This window comes from Cydia amplana, chromosome 23 (genome assembly GCF_948474715.1).
Source record: "Cydia amplana chromosome 23, ilCydAmpl1.1, whole genome shotgun sequence".
In the NCBI taxonomy this organism is placed as follows: Eukaryota; Metazoa; Arthropoda; class Insecta; order Lepidoptera; family Tortricidae; genus Cydia; species Cydia amplana.
In genome coordinates, this window is record NC_086091.1 from 3,850,758 (window position 1) to 3,872,210 (window position 21,453).

The 21,453-nt window shown below is 38.7% G+C and overlaps 1 protein-coding gene across 1 annotated transcript in view; it reads left to right on the forward strand.

The window, feature by feature from the left end:
* LOC134658851 (heterogeneous nuclear ribonucleoprotein L-like) overlaps nucleotides 1–21,453 on the forward strand; it is a 475,097-nt gene that overhangs the window by 165,100 nt on the left and 288,544 nt on the right. The window contains exon 2 of the mRNA XM_063514522.1: nucleotides 8,749–8,862. Coding sequence (XP_063370592.1) covers nucleotides 8,749–8,862 — 114 coding nt within the window. The remainder of the gene's footprint in view (nucleotides 1–8,748; nucleotides 8,863–21,453) is intronic.

A 21,453-nucleotide genomic window follows, 5' to 3' on the forward strand; every position in this document is an offset into this window, starting at 1 on the left:
AATATTGAAACAGAATCAGACTAAAAGCCTTTTGCGACGTTACGAAAATACGGTAAATTTGCCTATGTATAAGAATGTTTTAGGACGGATGATTAAGTTATTCGAGACTTTCGAATGAATAACAGATATTTTTGGGTCCTAGTTTCACGTAAATTGGGAAGAAGTATTTTTCTGGGATTTATTTACGTAAATAAACAAACTTATAACAAGCGGAATATGTTTTTTTTTGTTTAAGAGAAATAAAAAGGAAAAGTATTATTATTGGTAGTTCACATGGTCTGAAAGCGTTTAGCTTTAGTCGTAAGTCGGTATATTTTTTCTTCTATTATAAAATGATCGTTAAAGGTCTGTTTTCGTCCACTTTGATATCAATAAAACATGAAACCTGTTATAAAAGTAATTACAACTTAACACCCTCACGTTTCGTCTCATTTGCGCACATATAAAATATTTCCAGTTCAGTAAAAACCCTCATTAACACACACATAAAACTTTACACACACACAATAAACGGTCCTCGTAACATTGGAGCACACATTGAAAGCCGTCTTTATGTGCGGGTTGGAAACGTTTATGAATTAAAGATTTTTTCTGAAGTCCGCAAGGGAATTGTGTTTTTAGTCGACGTACAATACTATTGAAAAATACATACATACATACATAAAAGTACTACTTCTATTACTTTGTACCTGTCAATTTGACCCGCGAATAGTGTCAAATTTCATACAGTCCAGATTACTCCAGATGCGGCCCTCGAGTTAAAAACTTTGGAGACCCTTGACTTAATCTCCTTGTCCTAGCTTCTCTTTATTTTTAACTTATAACCAAAAAGTATGGCAAATTTTAATTCGGCTGCAGTATTTAAAAATATTACTATCTTACATCTCCCTCATTTATTAAACGGTTTAAAATGTATTTTTCAATTGGACTCCCCAAATCTCCTGAATGTTGAAGGTTGATTATATTTCTTTAATTTGGGTATAACCAATACTTACGTACTACATATCTAATAAAAACATATATAAAAAAAAGTGTATATTGTGAAGCAAAATGTTCAAGTTAATTTGGACTGTATTTAAGTTTAACTCGTTTATACTAACATTATGATACTGTTACGAGTATGCTAAGATGTTGACAGAGGCATTGGCAAAATTAATTCCCCGGACTTGGCTTGAAAGAGGCATAATCGTATACAAATCAGCCTTTCAACGAAGGCGCGTTGCCAACGTCGGCTGAGCAAGTGAGCATATGGACTAATGGCATTATCTCGCTATGTTGTGGTTATATTTTAAATGATAAACACACATGAAGGTGGAACACTAAACGCCTTTAACTGTGTACGAATTCATGGACACGATTTTTTTATTGATTGTTATGACTTCTATGTCAAAAAAATTACGAGATAACGAGCCCTAACTTAATAATCTAATACCTTTAAATGAGCAATTCTTGTTTATTTATTTATTTATATATATATATATTTCGGGGATCTCGGAAACGGCTCTAACGATTTCGATGAAATTTGGTATATAGGGGTTTTCGGGGGCGAAAAATCGATCTAGCTAGGTCTTATCTCTGGGCAAACGCGCATTTCCGAGTTATTATATGTTTTCCGAGCGAAGCTCGGTCACCCAGATATTATTAACTTAACTGATTAGGAAAGCCGGGTCCATATATTTTGTTTTCCCAGGCCTACTTGTATAAAGATAATTAATATTAATATTCATTATTTTACGATAAAACTTGATTTAATGGTCGATGCTATAAGCCAAATAAATATACCAAAGTCCCATCTAAAATTACATTGGTCGTAGCATAAATTGAATTAACTTTGAGATTCCACACTAAACTTCCAAAGCAATCAAAACATTTACTACCCATTCCGTAACTTTAAACCATACGTCGAGCTAACTTCCCCTTAAGAGCTCATCTTTAAATCGTTCCTTATTTGAATTTCGCGCCTCACTGGCGCCTTATGGCAATCTCCTACATAACTAGCCAATATAAATTCAACTCTATTCTTATAGTAACAAGATTGAATTCGATTTGAAGAGTCTTTAGTACTTTATTACGTATAAAGAATGGAGTGGGTCTTATGCTTAATTTAGAAGAAAATAAGGTGCAGTGCATGCGTTAAAGTTGATACTGTTTTAATATTTGCGTGATTGTTACCAGGTAGTTTGTATTAATGAGACCGTCTGTATAGTCTATAATATTGTTTATATAATTTCGAGACTGGACCTTTTGCCAGTTTGTAAGATTATATATCTGACGCGCTTATCTCACATGAACCTTACTATCTGTTACCTATCAATGATTTTTAACTCAAGATAGGTTATAGGCGTTCCAAAATTGAAGCGCTTACCTTATGACAAATTGGACAAGTTGCCTTTAGACGCGGCTGGACAAGCGAGAAATGTGCACGTGCTAACGAGCTCCCGCACACCGAAAAAGAAAAAGACGACCTTACGTTTAACAACGAGTGTGACGAAGATGGATGGAATGAGAAAATTAATCAAAAATAACAGATTTCTTCGTAGGCACAGAAATAAATATGGAAGTATTTTTTGTGCTCCTCAAGTATGAGTATAACCTATCTATGGTTATATAATATCATTGTTACCTATGAAGTTATATACGCTCATGGAATGGAAGCCAGCCGGCGAGTCTAAAAAGTCAAGTATTTCAAATCACGTATGTTGCCCGAAGGGTTAAAAAAGCGGCCAAGTGCGAGTCGGACTCGCCCATGAAGGGGTTTATGACGTATTAAAAAAAAACTACGTACTAGATCTCGTTCAAACCAATTTCCGGTGGAAGTTTGCATGGTAATGTACGAGGGGTGTTCAAAATATTCTCGGTATGAGAATGAAAACAAACAAGTACGAAAAGTTTGATATTTTTATTTTTCAATATACTCCCCCCCTATGTTCATACACTTAAAAGATCGATCAATTATTTTTTTTAATCCCTCGTAAAAATATTTTTTATCTTTCGTGTAAAAATGCTCCTCCACTGCCGCCTTCAATGCTTCATCGTCAGAAAATTTATTTCCACGCAGATCCTTTTTAAGATTGGGGAGCAAAAAGAAGTCGCTGGGGGCTAAGTCCGGACTATACGGTGGGTGAGTAACAGTTTTAAACCCACATTCAACAATAACTGCCTTGGCAATATGAGCAGTATGGACGGGGGCGTTGTCATGCAGAAGCAGAATACCTTTGGTTAACTTTCCTCGCCTCTTTTCTTTAATTACATCCTTTAATTGACGTAGAATGTTAGCGTAGTACTGTCCTGTGATATTTACACCTTTTTCTTTATAATCGATTAGTAATACTCCTTCACAATCCCAAAATATCGTGGCCATGACCTTGCCAGCTGAAGGGATGACCTTGAACTTCTTGGGATGAGCTGAACCCTTAATGTGCCACTGCATGGACTCTTGTTTACTCTCTGGGTCATAATGATGAACCCAGGTTTCATCTCCAGTAACTATTCTTTGCAGCACCTCATCAGGATTTTCACCGCACAGGTCAATAAAATCGGAACAACAAGCTACACGCATGTCTTTTTGAAGCCGAGTCAGCATTCGCGGAACCCATCTTGCACTTACTTTTGACATATTAAGATGGTCATGTATAATATCATGTACGGTACCAATAGAGAGATTGGTTACTTGTGCTATAGATTTTACCTTCACTCGACCATCTTCCAATATAAGTTTTTCCACTTTATCAATATTTTCTTGTGAAGTAGCTACTACAGGCCGGCCAGGTCTAGGGTCATCTTCAATACTCTCCCTTCCGCGTTTAAACTCGCTTGACCACTTTTGAATGGTAGATAAAGAAGGAGCAGACTCACGGTAAACACAATCCATTTCCTCTTTTATGGTTTTTTGATTTTTACCCTGTTTTGTCAAGAATTTTATCACGCATCGATGTTCTAATTTAGTTAACATTGTCAATTCGCACATGATGTTCATGTTTGTTCAGCAATTGCAGAAAAACAAAAGACTATCTCGGTTCGAATTATACTTTTTTTTAATGTCAATGAATAAACCTTAGCGGCCAGTAACGAAAGAAATTTTAGAAGAGGTCGTAAGATATCAATACCGAGAATATTTTGAACGCCCCTCGTACATCATATATTTTTTTTAGTTTTATCATTCTTTTATTTTAGAAGTTACAGGGGGGGGGGGGACACACATTTTGCCACTTTGAAAGTGTCTCTCGCGCAAACTATTCAGTTTAGAAAAAAATGATATTTAAACCTCAATATCATTTTTGAAGACCTATCCATAGATACCCCACACGTATGCTATGGGTTTGATGAAAAAAAATTTTTTAAGTTTCAGTTCTAAGTATGGGGGACCCCCAAATTTTTTTTTTCTATTTTTGTGTGAAAATCTTAATGCGGTTCACAAAATACATCTACTTACCAAGTTTCAATAGTATAGTTCTTATAGTTTCGGAAAAAAGTGGCTGTCACATACGGACGGACAGACGGACAGACAGACAGACATGACGAATCCATAAGGGTTCCGTTTTTTGCCATTTGGCTACGGAACCCTAAAAAGGTTGCTAAAGTAAGGATGCTAAGCACGAAGAATTTCTTACATTGACCCCCCTGTCCTATAGAGTCCGTACTTTATGACTACGACTATGTACTTCTACTGTGGACTGTGTTCTATGTAGTTATATTGTAGGTGTCTACAATATAACTCTAATAATCCAACAGAGGAGTTTTTCGGCTAATATGTGTGGACGATGATGACTGATGACCAAAGGTCGGCAAGGGTAAGAAGCTATTTGCCTTAAATATGACGTAAGGCATGTCAAATTATAAGGTAAATACCTCACCCTTGCCGACCTCTGCTGATGACAATCGTAATCCATTCTTTCACGCATTACTTAGTACGATTTAAAGAATGTCCCAAGTTTTACAACGGCACTAGTTAAAGTATTTATTAGGTCATAAAGCGCCTGGAGCCCTCTCGGGATCGTATACCGATCTAATGGCAAATTATTGGTATCGTAACTCGTGGCACTAGCGGTAACAATGCGTTGTTACACTGTAAGTGTAATTGTAAGTGTAAGGCCTGAGTGGACGCTCGAGTTGGGCGTGCAGCGGGGCGGGGCGTGCGGCGTGCATGTCAAACAAATGCAAGCGTATATGAGCGGCCTTAGTGCACGCTGCTCAAATCACTTGTGAGCCCGATGCCACGCTGCACGCCCCGCCGAACGCTCCGCTCCGAGCGTCCACTCAGGCCTTACACTAAGAGTCTGGGTACTGGTAATGGTTTCGTTGTGATTGAACCAATAGTAATACCGCTGGAATAATTTCTTAGAAAAAGTACCTAAATGATTTAGCTTAAAGGAACCACAATTAAAAAAATGAAATTTGAAATGAGCCATTAATTCTCATTTTGGTGCGCATAGTTACTTCCATTTCTAATATATATTATCATTCGTAATTTCATTAATCCAAAGCGTAAAAAGTTACTTCCATGAATGCCTCACTTTTGTACCTAAGAAATCTAATCATGTCTTCGAATGTTAGGACTTTATTAGGATAAAGTTTCACAACGGCACTTGTCTAGTTGCAGTATTTATTAGGCAATAAATGAAGTGCTCCATTCCGCGAACATATACGGATCGAATGGCGAATTATTGGTGCCGTAACTCGCGTTCACGATGATGATGAGTGGCGTTGCAAGTTACAATGTAGTCTGTCTGTGTACTGTGTTTCGAATAGGTACAATACTTTTAATTCCACTTTTACTGTAATACCGATTAACCACAGTACCACAGAATAAGTTATTGTATTATCATACAGAACGGCCACGCACCGCCCCGCCCCGACTCGCATTACCTCGCCTCGTGCTCGCTCCGCGACATGAATCTGGCGGACTTTTGGCGTGCTCTCAGTAAAGCGACTTACCCACACATACACAATGACGCGTGTGTCCGTGCCGTGCACACATATAAACGCAAATGATTTTTGATGTATGGCGTGTCTGCCCTGTGACAGTACCATAAGCCATTGAGTTATTATTACTAAGAGAAGCCATACCAAACAATGGAATTGTCGCAACCGCAACCTGTGCCGCGCGACCATAACGTCGTAAGCTTCGTAAAATTCATGGCGCTTACGTGTTTAGGTCGCGAGATTCACGCTCCGCTTCTGTAGTTTGTTGTCAAAACAACAACAACTCGTGGCGCAAAATACCGGTTCTCTGTGCCGGTTTATAGAACCGTAGTTATAATAATTCAATAATGTTGCTCCTGGTCGTCTTCGCGACGGTAGTTTCAGGGGCCCATCTAGTGCGCGGCAAGTCACCACCTGCCTCGATAACTTGTGAACACATTGTTATGGCAGGTGTCCGTACGTCTTTGTAATAACCCAGTCTCATAGTCCACCCAAACTTCAATACATCTTTTTCTAAAATAGTCCCAATGCCTGCTGAGACCGGTTCATGGGTGTCTATTGTTGCACCTGGGAACGGGTTCCAGCAGGCGTTCTACATGACATAAAAGCTCCAAGGGGCCTCTACGTGTTGGATCTGTGTCCCCACGCAAACCTATCAAAAAACCGGGATTATAGGCCCGTGATATCCAAGGAGATTCAATGGTAAAAGCACAGTAAGTTTAAGGCCTCATTTAGACGGTGCCAGAACTCGCATGCGAGTTTCATTACATTGCGTCATTTGATCGGTCGGCTCAATTGTTGTAACCTCAATGGTCCACAATGTAACTATAAAATCGTATACGAGTTCGCGCGCCGTCTAAATGAGCCCTAACATTCTCATGTATTTATATCTGTTTTGCACTTCTTTATTTATAGTTTTATAGTACAAACACTTAACTTTCCATCGGTGGACCTTATGCATTTTGTAATAAGGTTTACGAACTGTCGGTTAACAGTATCGGCGATGGTACCAAAGTGTAGAACATTAGATGCCACATAAAGCATTTTGAAACATGCGTGTGGTAAAATTAATGTCACAATTAAGTCACTAATTGCTAAGTTGTTTATTTTAGCGCTGACAGGTTATATGCGCGCTGTACCTATTATTAGTGCTTTAGACATGCCTTAGGTACCATCGCCCACACTGTTAACTGTCCATCGGCGGACCTTATGCCTTTTGTAATAACCGATGTACAGTTAAGAGTGTTGATGTTTGTACCTACTTGGTTTTATTAAGGAATCTGCTTTTGATTGCTGAAACTAAAAGCAATCGCTGCTTTGTCGATAAATTTATCAATTTTGTTCGTGGTTCGAGAAAAACGCTTGTGGACGGAATAGTCCCTATGACGGAATTAGCCACATTGACCTTACCTATAATGTAGCGTGGAATATTAAACAAAATAAATCTGTCGATAGATTTGCTGCACTCCTTTTTGGTACAGACAAACTGTGGTTATATTTTAGGTCTTACTTGGCAAGTGCCATGACAGAACAAAGGAATTCCCAAATATATATGTTGTAGTCGTTTTGCAGTCACTCGGGTCAGAAAACAACATGATTACTGTACCACGACTCGGAAAAATATGGGCCCGATTCGGATTTTGTAATAGACATCTATTAGATATCTTTTAGACATCGCCAAGATACGATAACGATATGTTTAAGATCTAACCTGTCAAATTTGACATTTCCGCGATTCTGGAGATGCTCTTGAACGATTTCCACAAGTAACTTAGAGATCTAATTCACATCTAATAGATATCTAACACGATCTATCGTAAAAGTGACATTGGTTGCCCGAATTGCGCTGCAAAAGAGAACTAGTTGAAATCTAAACTATAACGTATCTAGAATGGATCTATAGTACGTGTCGTCTCTTGTGAATATCTTGAAGTTCGAATACGGCAGTATAACCTTTGTTTTGGGTTTGCATTTTCTACAGCCAAATACCACAAAACTATACATTTTAGATGCAATGGGACCGCGTCTGCGTGGAGATTTTTATAACCTAGGGGCCGATTTTTGAATTCCGAATGCGGATTTTCATGTGGCTACCTTCAATACTGTCTCCATTAGGTATTTAATTTAAATTCTACTAATAAAATTGAAAACGATTGGTCGATACCCTAGATTCCCAATTTCCATCGCTCATCTTTCAATAATTAGCATTTAGCGGTTTTCCACAGATTTTCGAGTGAAGAAATGGAGCGATCGATGGAAACTTCGTAAAATGGTCAAAGGCTTATGAAGCGTCAAGAACGTGAGCTGCTGAATCCAAACTCGATGAAAAAAAAATCCATTAGTGATTCAGTGACATTTTGGTCGTCGTGTTGATGCTTAAGTGTAAGGCCTGAGTGGACGCTCATGTTGGGCGTGCAGCGGGGCGGGCCTGAGTGGACGCTCGAAGCGGAGCGGGGCGTGCAGCGTGGCGTCGGGCTCACAAGTGATGTGAGCAGCGTGCACTAAGGCCGCTCCTATACGCTTGCATTTCTTTAACATGCACGCCGCGCGCCCCGCCCCGCTGCACGCCCAACTCGAGCGTCCACTCAGGCCTTACACTTATACTCAACCTAGTTTGACAACCCGTCACAGCGATACGATACCGATCTGTCAGTGTCAAAAGTGACATTTCTTCAACCAAAAACGTCACTTCCTTTCTCTCTACATGTTTTGATCCAGACGGCTTGTACTCGCATTAATTAGTTTGAATCGCACAAGATTTTTCTAGCCATTTAGTTTCTCTATTTTTTGTATCTGATAAATAATTCTGCTTTCCTTTATTTTCAGAGTAATGGCAACAATTATATGGCGGGCGAGCCCCGTCGCAAACGGGAGCCGCCGGCGCGGCCGAACCACATTCTCCTGTACACCATCATCAACCCCGCCTATCCTATCACTGTGGTAAGTTTACTCATTTTTACTGTTAAGGGGCCCACAGATTACCAGTTCGCCTGACGATATTAGCCTGTCAGTAAAACCCAAAAGGTGACAGTTCCGATCAATTGACAGGCTGATATCGTCCGGCGTACTGGGTTATCTGTCTTATAACGGGGCCCCTTTAGCCTTCGTCCGCGCAAGTCGATCCAGATTTGACGCCCTTTCTTTCCGAAAATGAACTCTTCTACGCTGGAATTATGGGTGATTTTGAAATTATTCGATATTATAAAGTGATTCGGAATTATTATTTTAAAGGAAACAGGAATTAAGTATTCGTTGTCTTGTATAAAACGTACATTTTATGGTTGTGACAACATTTAAGTCTTATTAGACGATTAAGACGAACGAAATGTACCTTAAATGTGTCTCTTATATCATTTCGTAAGTTTGTAACCGTATCCGTCCTAGCAGTTTGAACTTAAATATACGTTATACATATAACCGCTAAACAGCAACATGTGTAACCTATTGAACATGACAAGTTGTACATGTAAGTGCTATAACGGAATATCTCACGTAATCATGTAACCTCGACGTGAATTGTTTCTAGTCAATGCCTAACTTCGTCCAATCACGGGCTTTATTGCGTTTCCGAACTCGGGAGCACATTTCGCGAAGTATCTTAATGGGCTCAGGTAGTGCGGTAGTTTATAGTCTGAGTAGCAAACGACATCTAGTTTAACAAATGTTGCAGGAACAAATAACTGTGTTCGATACTGTTACTGAGTATCGTGTGAAGGACCAGTAACTTCGCAATTAGGGTCATAAAAGAAAAGTTTGTTTACAAATCTTGCTTACAACTAATTACATTTATTCTTCTGCCAAACCACAGAGTGGTTTGTGGTAGACGAGGCTCCTTTATGTTTAAGATTACCTACTGATTATCAGTGCGCCGGACGATATCGGCCTGTCAGTTTTTCGGAAATGTCACCTTTTGCGTTTAATTGACAGGCTGATATCGTCCGGCGGACTGGTAATCAGTGGGCCCCTTAAGAGACAACACTATAATGGCCATCAATTTTAAGTTGTCTATATCTCCTGTCATATCCAATTTCAGAATCTAGTTTTGTACAAAGCTGGCCACAATTGCCTCCACGCGTGGCTCATGTACAAAGCAACACAATCTGTCAGCGAAACAATGCTGGCGATCTGTCCGTCTGTTATTATTAGTTGAGCGAACGCTGGCGAGTCTAGGACTCGGACCAACCAGTGAAGCTCGAAATTTGTGAAGTTTATACATAATTGGACAGCTGTACGGATATGATGGTCGTTCTTGTCTACGTGACAGCGTGATAAAACGGTGTCCGTCACTTTCTTTCCCACGGTGTTAAACAGTGACAGTTATTTTATCACGTGGATAAAGATGGATAAAGCTATCCATAATAGGCTGGCTGACAGTTAAAACAAAATGGAGCGGTAAGAAAATCAGAAACTATAAAAGACAGCTGAATTTGTTCGAAAGATTTTTTTTATTTTTAAATTTATCGGTCGTAACAAAATGTTTTGCACGGTCCATGATTCCTAAAAAAAAACATCTGTGGTTATAATCCTTATCTGCATTTTTTTTTCAAGAAACGTCTTCTAGGTTTATGGGATTTTACCGTGTTCAAATTGAGGCTGGTTGAGTGTTTGAAAAGTTTTGAATGTAATATTTCTAATCTCCAAAATATGGCAAAATGTCGCTTCCTCTTATAGTTTCTGATATTCAGTAAACTATTTGAATTTAACGCCTTTTCTTTTTCTTTTTTTTTCTTCCGGTTTGCCCGAACTTTCCTGTCGCCCATACTCGGTCAGCCATAGGAATACCATACCAGTGCCTGTGTCTACAAGCTCATAGATTACGCCTTTGACTATTGAATGCCTGTCTAACACCCCCTATCAGGACCGGGATGGCACCTTTGTACGCTGTGTATTAGATCAGTTAGATGGATTTGTGGGCAAACTGCAAACCAGGGATGTTGCGAACATCCGCATCCGCATCCGCAACCGCGGAACTTCCGCATTATTTTCGACATCCGCATCTGCATCCGCATCCGCATAAAATCGATGCGGAGCTTATGCGGATGCGGATGTCGAACAAGTTGGTACAGGAACGTCTTAGCGGCGGCGTAAGTGCTGGGTAATTTCGTCATTACCTATAACGAAATCGTCTAGATCCAGAAAAGTCGGCCAAGTTACTGTTTATTAAATATAACACACCTATATTCTTGCTCAAATACTAAACGTTTCGTTTTTTTTTAAATAAAATAAATAAATAATAAATATTATAGGACATTTTTTTTACACAAATTGACTAAGTCCCACAGTAAGCTTAAGAAGGCTTGTGTTGTGGGTACTCAGACAACGGTATATATAATATACAAATACTTAAATACATAGAAAACAACCATGACTCAGGAACAAATATCTGTGCTCATCACACAAATAAATGCCCTTACTGGGATTCGAACCCAGGACCGCGGCTTCACAGGCAGGGTCACTACCCACTAGGCCAGACCGGTCGTCAAAAAAAATAAAAAAATATTAAAATTTAATATTTGACGTTTTCTAAGTGCCTAATCTTGACATCCGCATCCGCATCCGCATCCGCGGATGTGAGCCTTTAAATATCCGCATCTGCATCCGCATCCGCGGATGTCAAAAAATCTACATCCGCAACATGCCTGCTGCAAACCTGTGATTGCGCTCTGGACAGGTTGGGAAGTCATTTAGACTGTGTAATCTTATCAGTGGTGCAGTATTTTCTGTCTAATTCCGAAAATAGAGCAGTCACGGTTATGAATTATGAAATTATGAAAACGAAAATTTATTAGTTGACAAGCGTTTAAGATTATGAATAACGGCATAAGTCTGTAAAACCACAATATAGGTCGCTCTTCGAGTACGCCACTTGTCTCAGTGCTGAAACGAGTCGTACAGACGACCTGAGGGGCTACCCGAAAACCGAATGGCGGGCATTTTTCTCTGTCACTCTAATTACGCCTTCATTGGAGTAAAAGAGGACGATCCCCGCAATTTGGGAAATTCGGTTTTCTCGGTAGCCCCTCTGCGATCTTCAGAATGACGGCGACCCGACGTTACCATCTCTCTGCCCGGAAAATACTCCCCAACTCCACTACACTTTAGGCGACTTCCCCAACAATAACATTCGTGAACGTTCAGACATTCCCAATCCGAAGTTGCGGTCACAATGGCAACTTTTATCGCATGCCCAGAACCACACAGGGCGTGAGATGTGAAATATACACCAACTTTCGCAATGGAAACTTGGATTGCGTTCGGAAAGACTCGCGGCTTAGCTTTGACGTTTTAGTTTAAGTTCGATTTTGTATCGGATTGGTGTTGAATAGTTTAGGATGCTGTGTCAGGGGGGTGTCACTCCGCAGTTTAGGTACATTTGGCCGGCGCGCCCATCGGACAGGCATATGGCAGTGGGCTGCCGCTCGGCGTGCACGATAGTCGTGTCACGTGGCGCTCGCGCAAAATTGAAAATACACAATGGCTTCGAAACTTACTTCCGTGAGAATCCGACATACTATCTCCGGATAAAAAATGTATGTTTACATAATCAACGTTTGTAATTCCTACATATTTATCTTAAAAATAATAAATCAGTGGGTATAAAGTCTATTTTTTTATTCGGTAGACTAAAATGACATTTCATAGTATGAAATCATGAAATGACACATGATGTTCATAATATGAAATGTAATTTTAGTCTAACGAATATAAACTAGGTATGAAAACTTGTCAAGTGATAACCCCGTGCCGACACTCACAGCTCGGTCATAAAACTGCGGCGCGCAAAGGAGATTCACGGTTCGTGCGCGGTTTTAAGTTTAAATTTTGCTTGCAGGCGGCGATATAGGTGTAATTTTATACCTAAATCTGACTTTTGTGAAGGAGTGAATTTTCTGTACGGTAGTACTATTAGTTATTCTGTGGCTGTGTTTAGGTGTGTGAGGGTAGAATAGAGGCTATTGAGTATGAGTAATGATGCGGCAAAGTTTATCAGTAAGATTGGCACATACTGGTAATCAAAAACAGATTTCAATCCGCTTTGCGACACTATTCTATTAGATGTATGTACTACATACGGGAAAACCTAAATCTTTTTTTAATTTTTTTAGCCTATAATATATGAGTGTCCCACTGCTGGGTAAAGGCCTCTCCTCTGGATTTCCACGACTCCCGATTTGGTATTTCCTCCAACCTATAATATATGAGTGTCCCACTGCTGGGCAAAGGCCTCTCCCCTTGATTTTCACGACTCCCGATTTAGTATTTCCTCCAACCTAAATCTATTTAAGCTTTTTTTAGATATGAAGGATTAAACTAATCTTTTCGTGTTTTATGTACATACATGTACAGGTACATTTCATTTTCGTAGTCACTGTCAAACTTGACATGCAAAAGCTAAAATACATATTTCACAAAAACTTTCAACTAGAATCTACTACAACAAACTGCCCACTTGGTACAAAAGGAATCATTCAAAGTTCCATCAACGGACATGTTAGCGGCCGTCACCGTACTCCGGGGCAAGTTTTATGTCGGTTTCATAACGGGACCACAATTTAAATATTATCCGCAGTATCTTGTAACGGTGCGTATGTTAAAAGGGGTAAGTAAAGTGGGAACAGCGGCAGCGGGCCATTGGCCCAGAGGGAACATCTTAGTTTGCAAATCTCGGGTATTATTCTCTTTTACGTACTCCACTTAATGCGTAATAAGAGTGACAGAATAGTTGCTCGATTGCGACCTTCAATTTTCGCGGTTATATAACGTAGGAAAATATAAAAAGCAAAAAAGAAGAAGAAAGGTGAAAGAAGTCGGCCCATTTGATGGCCTGATTGAATATAACAAGGTAATATGATAGATAATACGATAATAAGGTAAACCTACTTAGATAGCTAAATTCGAACCAGACAACATGCTCTTTTGCTTGCACCACGGATTTCATGCAGAATGCAATAGCTTTCATTGCATATTGGCGATGCTCTTATTGAAATCTATTCAAATATATACGCAAATGCTTGCATTGACTTCTGACTCAATTGACTTCGCGGCGCCTCAATGCATTATGCATACATTCGAAACCATCCTACCATAGCAACTGGTTCTCAGCAAGTCAATGGACTGTTTACAAATTATATTGCGTTTCACGCCCAAGTTTTATATCGGTTTTCATAGCGCAGCTCCGCTTCTTTTATTCGGATTAAAAACGGTTTTATTCGACTTCTTTGTTCCAAGATTGTTGAATGTTTTTTAATAGACTTGCCGGGAGTTTGATTTGTGGAATATTGCAGTTTCTACACGGGTGCTCGACGCGTGTAAGGGTTGACATCAGTACCACTACCACCAGTTTGTCACTGACATAAACGTCATCGAGAACGTAATTTACTTTCTTTGCATCTCGCTCGTACTCGCATATTAGTGCAAGCGAGCTGTATAGAAAGTAAATTACGTTCGCAAGCGTTTATGTCAGTTTTGACACTGTCAGTGACTCAAGGTACGGGCTTAGATATTTCCATTTACCTAGAGATTGCAATATCATTTTACGAGTAATGAAATGTTGCATAAATGTTAACACGTGTATCATATAGATGTTGTGATAACTGTTGTATTGAACTTGTTGCTATTGTTGTATCGTATTCGTTCCAATGTTTCCAATATATCTTCAACGGAAAGAAGTCCTTTAAAGCGATGAATTTGCATTTGATGTTATTCAATTTAATATTTCTGTTTATCTCTCACTTAATTTTATTCAAATCTTTGCAAAGTTAGCTCAGACGGACTCTATACTTATACACCTTATACTTGTTTCAGAACATCGATATGTCCTTGTCCATATTAACCAAAATTCTGGTCACGAAATGGTGTCAGGACCTGATTCCACTACGTACATACTAAACAACTATTCGCTAGATAGTTTACAATATCTAGACTCCTGATATTCGCATTACGTAGGTACTTACCAGCCTGTCGCATTCTTACCAAACTAAAACGAACGATCGCCTCAAACTAACCAATATAATTGTGAGCTGCAATCACGCATGCTAGCCGGGAATAAGGAGCTCACACTTATACTGGTAAATCCTAATCAAGGGAAATCGATAGTTGACCATTTATAAACCTTATTGCGACGGGTTAAGGTCTACCAAAAGTCAGTGTGTTGCTTACACTAGCTGAGCGATACGTCCATATTAAGTAAGTCGCCACGTTGTTGCGGTAGGGTAATTTGTCACACAACTTCCCAACTTTGCCGGTCTCGGTCTAATGGATCACTCGATATTCGCGTTCGGTGCGGCGAATGATATAGTTTTATCAATTGACGTATAATATCTAAGGACGGGCTAATGGGGCAGTAAAAATGGTACTAGTTCAGCGGAGTTACTCACGAATTCCAGCCAATCGTGCAGTCTAACGCAACTAACCAATAGCGCGCGTAATGCGAACTCGTCAACCAATCGCGCGCGTGATGCGAACTCATCAACCAATCGCGTTGTAGCGGTTTCACACCGCTGTACTGGCCCCTGTCATGCCTCATTATTATTGCCCGTAAAGCCAGTCCCTAGATATCTATGTCAGTGGTTAGTGCGGCGAGTTATATGCAGGTTGTTCCGTCGGAGTTCACGATGAATTCCTTGGAAACCGAAATTAGAGAAAATTTCCTAAATATGGACCGCATCAATTTTACAAAAAAATGGCTTTGTAGCTTTATCAGAAGTATTCAAAAAGCGTAACATTAGTGATAAATGCCCCGTTAAGATATAAAATAACAAATTATAAGATCCGAAAATCAGTTAAAGTCTATTTTTTTATTCGGTAGACTGAAATGACATTTCATAGTATGAACATCATGTGTCATTTCATACTATGAAATGTCATTTTAGTCTACCGAATAAAAAATAGACTTTAAAAGTAATTATTAGAAAATTTCTAACCCAGAAAACAATTTAAAAAATGACACCTATGCTTGAAACCAATGATCATATTTTCTCATAGAAACGCGTTAAAATATCGGTAGTTCCATAGGAATTTTAAAGAAAATACTATCACACGGGACATAGTCTGAAGCCATAAGAAATTATAAGAAAGATTATATTTTCTGAAAGAAAAGTGTTGGAAACGTCGTTTATTATAGAGCCACACTTTTGTGTTCTCTCTAGAAATCTGTACGGCTACCATCAGTTTGGCACTGACATAAACGCCGCCGAGAACGTAATTTACTTTCTATTCATCTCGCTCGTACTCGCATATTAGCATATTAGTGCAAACGAGATGTATTGAAAGTATGTAAATTACGTTCTCGATAGCGTAAATGTCAGTTTTGACACTGTCAGTGACTCATGGTACGGACTCTGCTCTCTTTCGTGTTTAACGAAGCGAAAATACCAAATAATAGGCACGCATTTATCGCACTTAAAAAACTGTCAGGCTGCCTGAGCCAAATGTAAATAGATTTATCTGGCAGCTTTTTATTAAGTAGGTGTATCTATTTGTAAAGAAATGTTTTGGAAATTCTAAGTAAAACGTTAGTTAGGTTAGGTACGACGAATTCATGTTTTATTAGAGGTTACCCTAGGTTATAAGGTCAATACTGTGTAACTGGCCTTAATTTTGAGAAAAGTTAATTGTCAAAACACATTGATTATTTATTGCGAATTCATACATTAGCCACTTGCGTATATGTAAGTGGCATATGTATTCGCCACTGTACTTGCAAGAAGGACTAATCAATGTGCTAACCACACTTACCCTGAAAGAGCCTGTCCAAGGTGACATTTCGCCGCTATCTTACTCAAGCTCGTATCTGCAACACTCATTTGATGACAAAAACACCCGTATTCCGAATGAAAGAAAAGCGACATTTCCATCAAATGATTATTGCAGATATGAGGTTGAGTAAGTATAGCGGCGATTTGTAAGCAGGTCTAGCGATATAAAATATTGCAACTAGAATTCTTATCGGTACAAGTCGAGCGTACAACATACGTTCAATAACAAATCGTAACAATGTCGAGAAATATTCGACTCACTGAGTAACCTTATTAGCTTTGAGATGATTCTTTTCGTTTCTCGAATGTTCTACATGTAATAAGTCTATTTTCCTGACCAAAATTTGAAACCTTTTTGTAAATCAAAAGGAAAAGCACTTTGTTCGCTTAAACATTATGATTACTAACCGATGTCAAAGAGTGGATAAAGGGGTTTCAATGTCAACGCTTAGTGAAGTTTCAACTCTTGTCACAAAATAAGTAATAGTACTACCGTACAGAAAGGACGCCTCCTACAAAACCGAAGTTTGACAGCGATTCAGGGTCGAATCATGATATCCCTTTCTAACTTATGGCACTATCCCTTTCGGCTACTTAGGGTTGTCAAAATTAAAGTGATTATCTTATCTGTGGTCGTGCACGCAAAGGGACGTCAAGTTGTGTCAACCCTAATACTTGCTCGGAGCAATGCTGAGCCGAACGGAGCCGAGTTTGCCCGAAGTCAGGAGTGTCTCCCCACTGCTATTGAAAATGAAAAATGAAAAAAAATGAAAAATGTTTATTTGTTAACAAAGAGGGTACAGTTGTAAAGGTTGGAGTCTTCTAGTAAGTATAAAATACTTGTAACAGAAGACACCGCTCTTCCATATTATCTAAGGCTTAGAACTTAATTAACAAATAAAATAAACCTAAACAATAAAAAATTATTGTTTAGGTTTTTTACCTGTTTTTGACAACATGAAACGAGGCCTAATAGATTTTGGTGTCAAAAGTGATCATGAAAAAGTTAATGATTCGCCTAAGTATATAAACTACATTGTTTTCGTGCTAATTAAGTCAAAACAAAGCAGCGCACGGTAAAATTTCATTAACAATATACTGAAATACAGGAATTCAGTAGAATTTGCTTTCCTGCGAAATCTATTTTCTGAACAGCCGTGGGCGGTTAAGTCCTTGTTATAGCTTTCTAAGAATCCGATTGTATTAGTGATTTTTTAGAAGAATACTGTACCTATTATACTAGACGAGCAGCTTTTACATAAAGCTAAAGAGACGTTTTTTTTAAGATGTGAGGATGAGAGAGCGCGCGGAAATTTACATTTACTAGTACCATCGCCGATAGTGTTAACTGACAGTTTGTAAATCTTATTACAAAAGGGATAAGGTCCACCGATGGACAGTTAAGTCACAGGGCGGACACGCCATACATCAAAAATAATTTGCGTTTATATGTGTGCGCGGCACGTCTGTACACGCGTCATTGAGTTTCTGACGGAATCCTGACATGCTTTCAGTAGAGCGATTACGCACACATTCATGTCGCAGCCAGTCGCGGGGCGAGGTAAGTAATGCGAGTCGGGGCGGGGCGGTGCGTGTCCGTTCTGTATGATAATACTATTACTTATTCTGTGGTTAAGGTGTTGCTGTTTGTGGGTCAATCAACTTTTTCTTGTTGTTATTCTGTCATTTATGTCCCATCAGCGAGGAGACAATAGTAGCATCTATTGTTAGAAGAACTGCTGTACCATGTTCTACTAACATGCTCAGTAGATGTCCCATTATGGAAAGGTCTTATAACTACCATAAAATGCAAGTTGGGTTCATTGAAATACGAAAAACCTAGAATTTTAAGAGTGACTCAGGAGACCGTAACCATAGCAACGTGTGACAAGAAAAAGTTGATTAACCCTTGTACAATTATATAGAAACTTTAAAGGAGTATAGAAAAACCGAGAGAAAATTACATCATGTAATTTACATGGTTAGTAAAAGAAAAGTGAATACCAAGATTTACAGAAAAGTTAAATAAACAAATTAATAAAATCCAAAGCTTATTTTCATCATTTGTATTTGACTTTATGGTTGATTGACAGAGGATTCCATTTGGCATGATGTCCTCCATTTACATATTGTTGTATTTCGTGCAATAAAGTTAAAATTGAATTGTTGGCAAAGCCACTCTTAGCTTAATGATGCTATTTTGATAAACAACCCACGTTACATTTGACACTGCCTTACCCTTGCAAGTTTCTATTATATTATAGTATCAGTTATAACGTATATAGTTGTGTGAGGACGGGTTATATAACTTATATAACCCGTCCTCACACAACTATATACGTTATCTAAACGACATTCTAGCCTAGCTTATACTGAAGTTAAGGACTCAGATAAGCTGATGCGAGGTGTTATCCGCGGGAAGTCCGGGCCATGCTTTATGTGCTGGGTTAACACTGATAACGGCTAACGACTCGTGTTTATCATATCTACTCTACATGGCTGTGTCATAGCTTGCGGTGTTATAAAGGCCGTTAGCGGCGGATTTATATTGATCGCATGAGGTAGAAAATATTACCTGAAGCGTTAGTTTAAAGTTGGCCTTTTACAACCAACCCATTGACCTAACTACATTTAACACAGATGGGGAATTTTGGCCTGTGTTCTGCCACACAAACGGGGAACAAAGGCACAATCGCAGGCTGTGGTTCGTTAAAAACTGCATTTTGAAACTGAACATCGTAAGGCTTTCGTATCGTATGCCTAAGGATTAAAATATACTTTTGGACAGAAGTAAATTCTAAATTAACAGTGAAAAAAAAAAACACTTTACACTTTTAATTAATTTCTAAGTTTAATAGCATCGCTCGCAGACGTTTTTGCTTGATACAAAATTAATAAAGTAAATTATTTTTGGCACTTAATGCGTTTTTGTTAACTTGACTGCAATGAATCCATGGCCATCAACCACGTTTAAGACAGATGGAAAACTTAGCCGATGTTCCGCCGCACAAACGATTGGGCGAGGAGATTGCACCGGAAACAATGGCACAATCTGTGGTTGCGGTTCGATCGAAACTCGATTGTGGAACTCGATCAAAACTCGATTGTAGAACTCGATCAAAACTCGATTGTAGAACTCTATCGAATGCATATGAATTTTTACAACTCCGAACAGTGAGCAGTAGGAAAGATCATACTGTTTCGCTAGCTTAAACAAACTGCTTATAAAATTTAAATAAACCCTTGTTTGTTTAAAGAAGTCATTTTGATTTGTCTGAATTTTTGTTTTTTTAAATAGTGTCACAGTTTTTGAAGTGAAAACTTTTTTAGCGGCGCTGTGCACTTTTTGTGATGGGGAAAAAATGTTAAACTCGCGAAAGCGTAAGACGTAAGACGGACACGTGACCTGATCGAAAAACTGTTCTTTATTGATTTAAATGCCATCTAGTGAGTTTTCCTCTAACTGGTACTTATATAACTCGAGTACTAAGTGATGTGCTTTAGGGGTTTCAAGTAATGTGCCGAAATAACGCTAGATGGCGTTAACCTCAATTATACATAGTGCTGCAGACATTTTGCACTAGTCATTGAGTTTTCACTTCTGCCAGCACTCTCGGAGTGCAATCCGTTTTTTCTTAATACATATCATACTATACATGAAACCTGTAAACTAACCTCTATGACATGATCGCACTATTTGTTACATCTTGCCCGATAATTGTAAGTTAAGATATACAAATTATACGCCAATTGCATCGCTATTGTACTTTCTACAGCCAAAACAAAACTGCACTCGATAAGTGGCAACGTAAACAAATAAACGGCCCATGAATAAAAGATGGCGATGGTAACGCCGCGCGGGAAATTGATAGAAAACAGCGCCGGCAATATCGAAATAATCTCGCAGATACTAGTTTTGAAGCGTCTTCCAGATGATATTCATGGTAATAAAAGGGTTTGGATTTAAGTAGTTTTATCGAAGCAAATAGAGTTTGATGACATTGTGAGAATTTATACATATGTAAATAAATAGGACAATTTTTAAACAGATGGACCTAGCTCCAAATTAATAAGCTCATTAAGTCTTATGAATAAGGGGTTAGTCTTCTTACTTATTTTATAAATATAGACACTATATATAGTTTTAGTAAATTATGAAGCATAATTGCGATAACTTGTAGTCTCTAAAATTAACATTTACGCATTTTGTTACCTAATCTTACCAATTTTACTCGTAAAGTCGCGAAAGAAACGAGAGATGTTTTTGCCCAGCGGTGGGATAAAAAACGGGCTACGAAAAAACTTACTCAATCAACCTTCTGTATCTTCACAAAAATACATTAAAAAATTGAACGTTCAACGTTCATAGGTGGCTTTCCATCAGAGAGAAGGGTACGTATCTACATGAAGCATGCGGACCCTTCTTTGCTGGAAAGTCACACAGAAATATTCGCTCCAAAGGAATTTATGAACCGTAAAACTAGTGTTTATTCATAAACAGAAGCCTTCCAAGAAATTTATGCAAAAACTGCTTTTAACGGACGGAAAACCGGTTTTTTCCTATAGATGGCATCTCGCCCGCTTGAATGAAAGTGGAAAAAAAACGTGGACGTTTTATTAAAACGTTTGTAGGGCTTGATGAGGTTGTATAAATATGTATTTTGTTTTTGTATTGGCACTGAGAGGCGTTTTTTGGAGTGAATGCTTTACAATTTTCTTTGACGCATTTTTTACTCACTTCGTATTTAAACGTCTTAAGAGCAGGATTGACTAG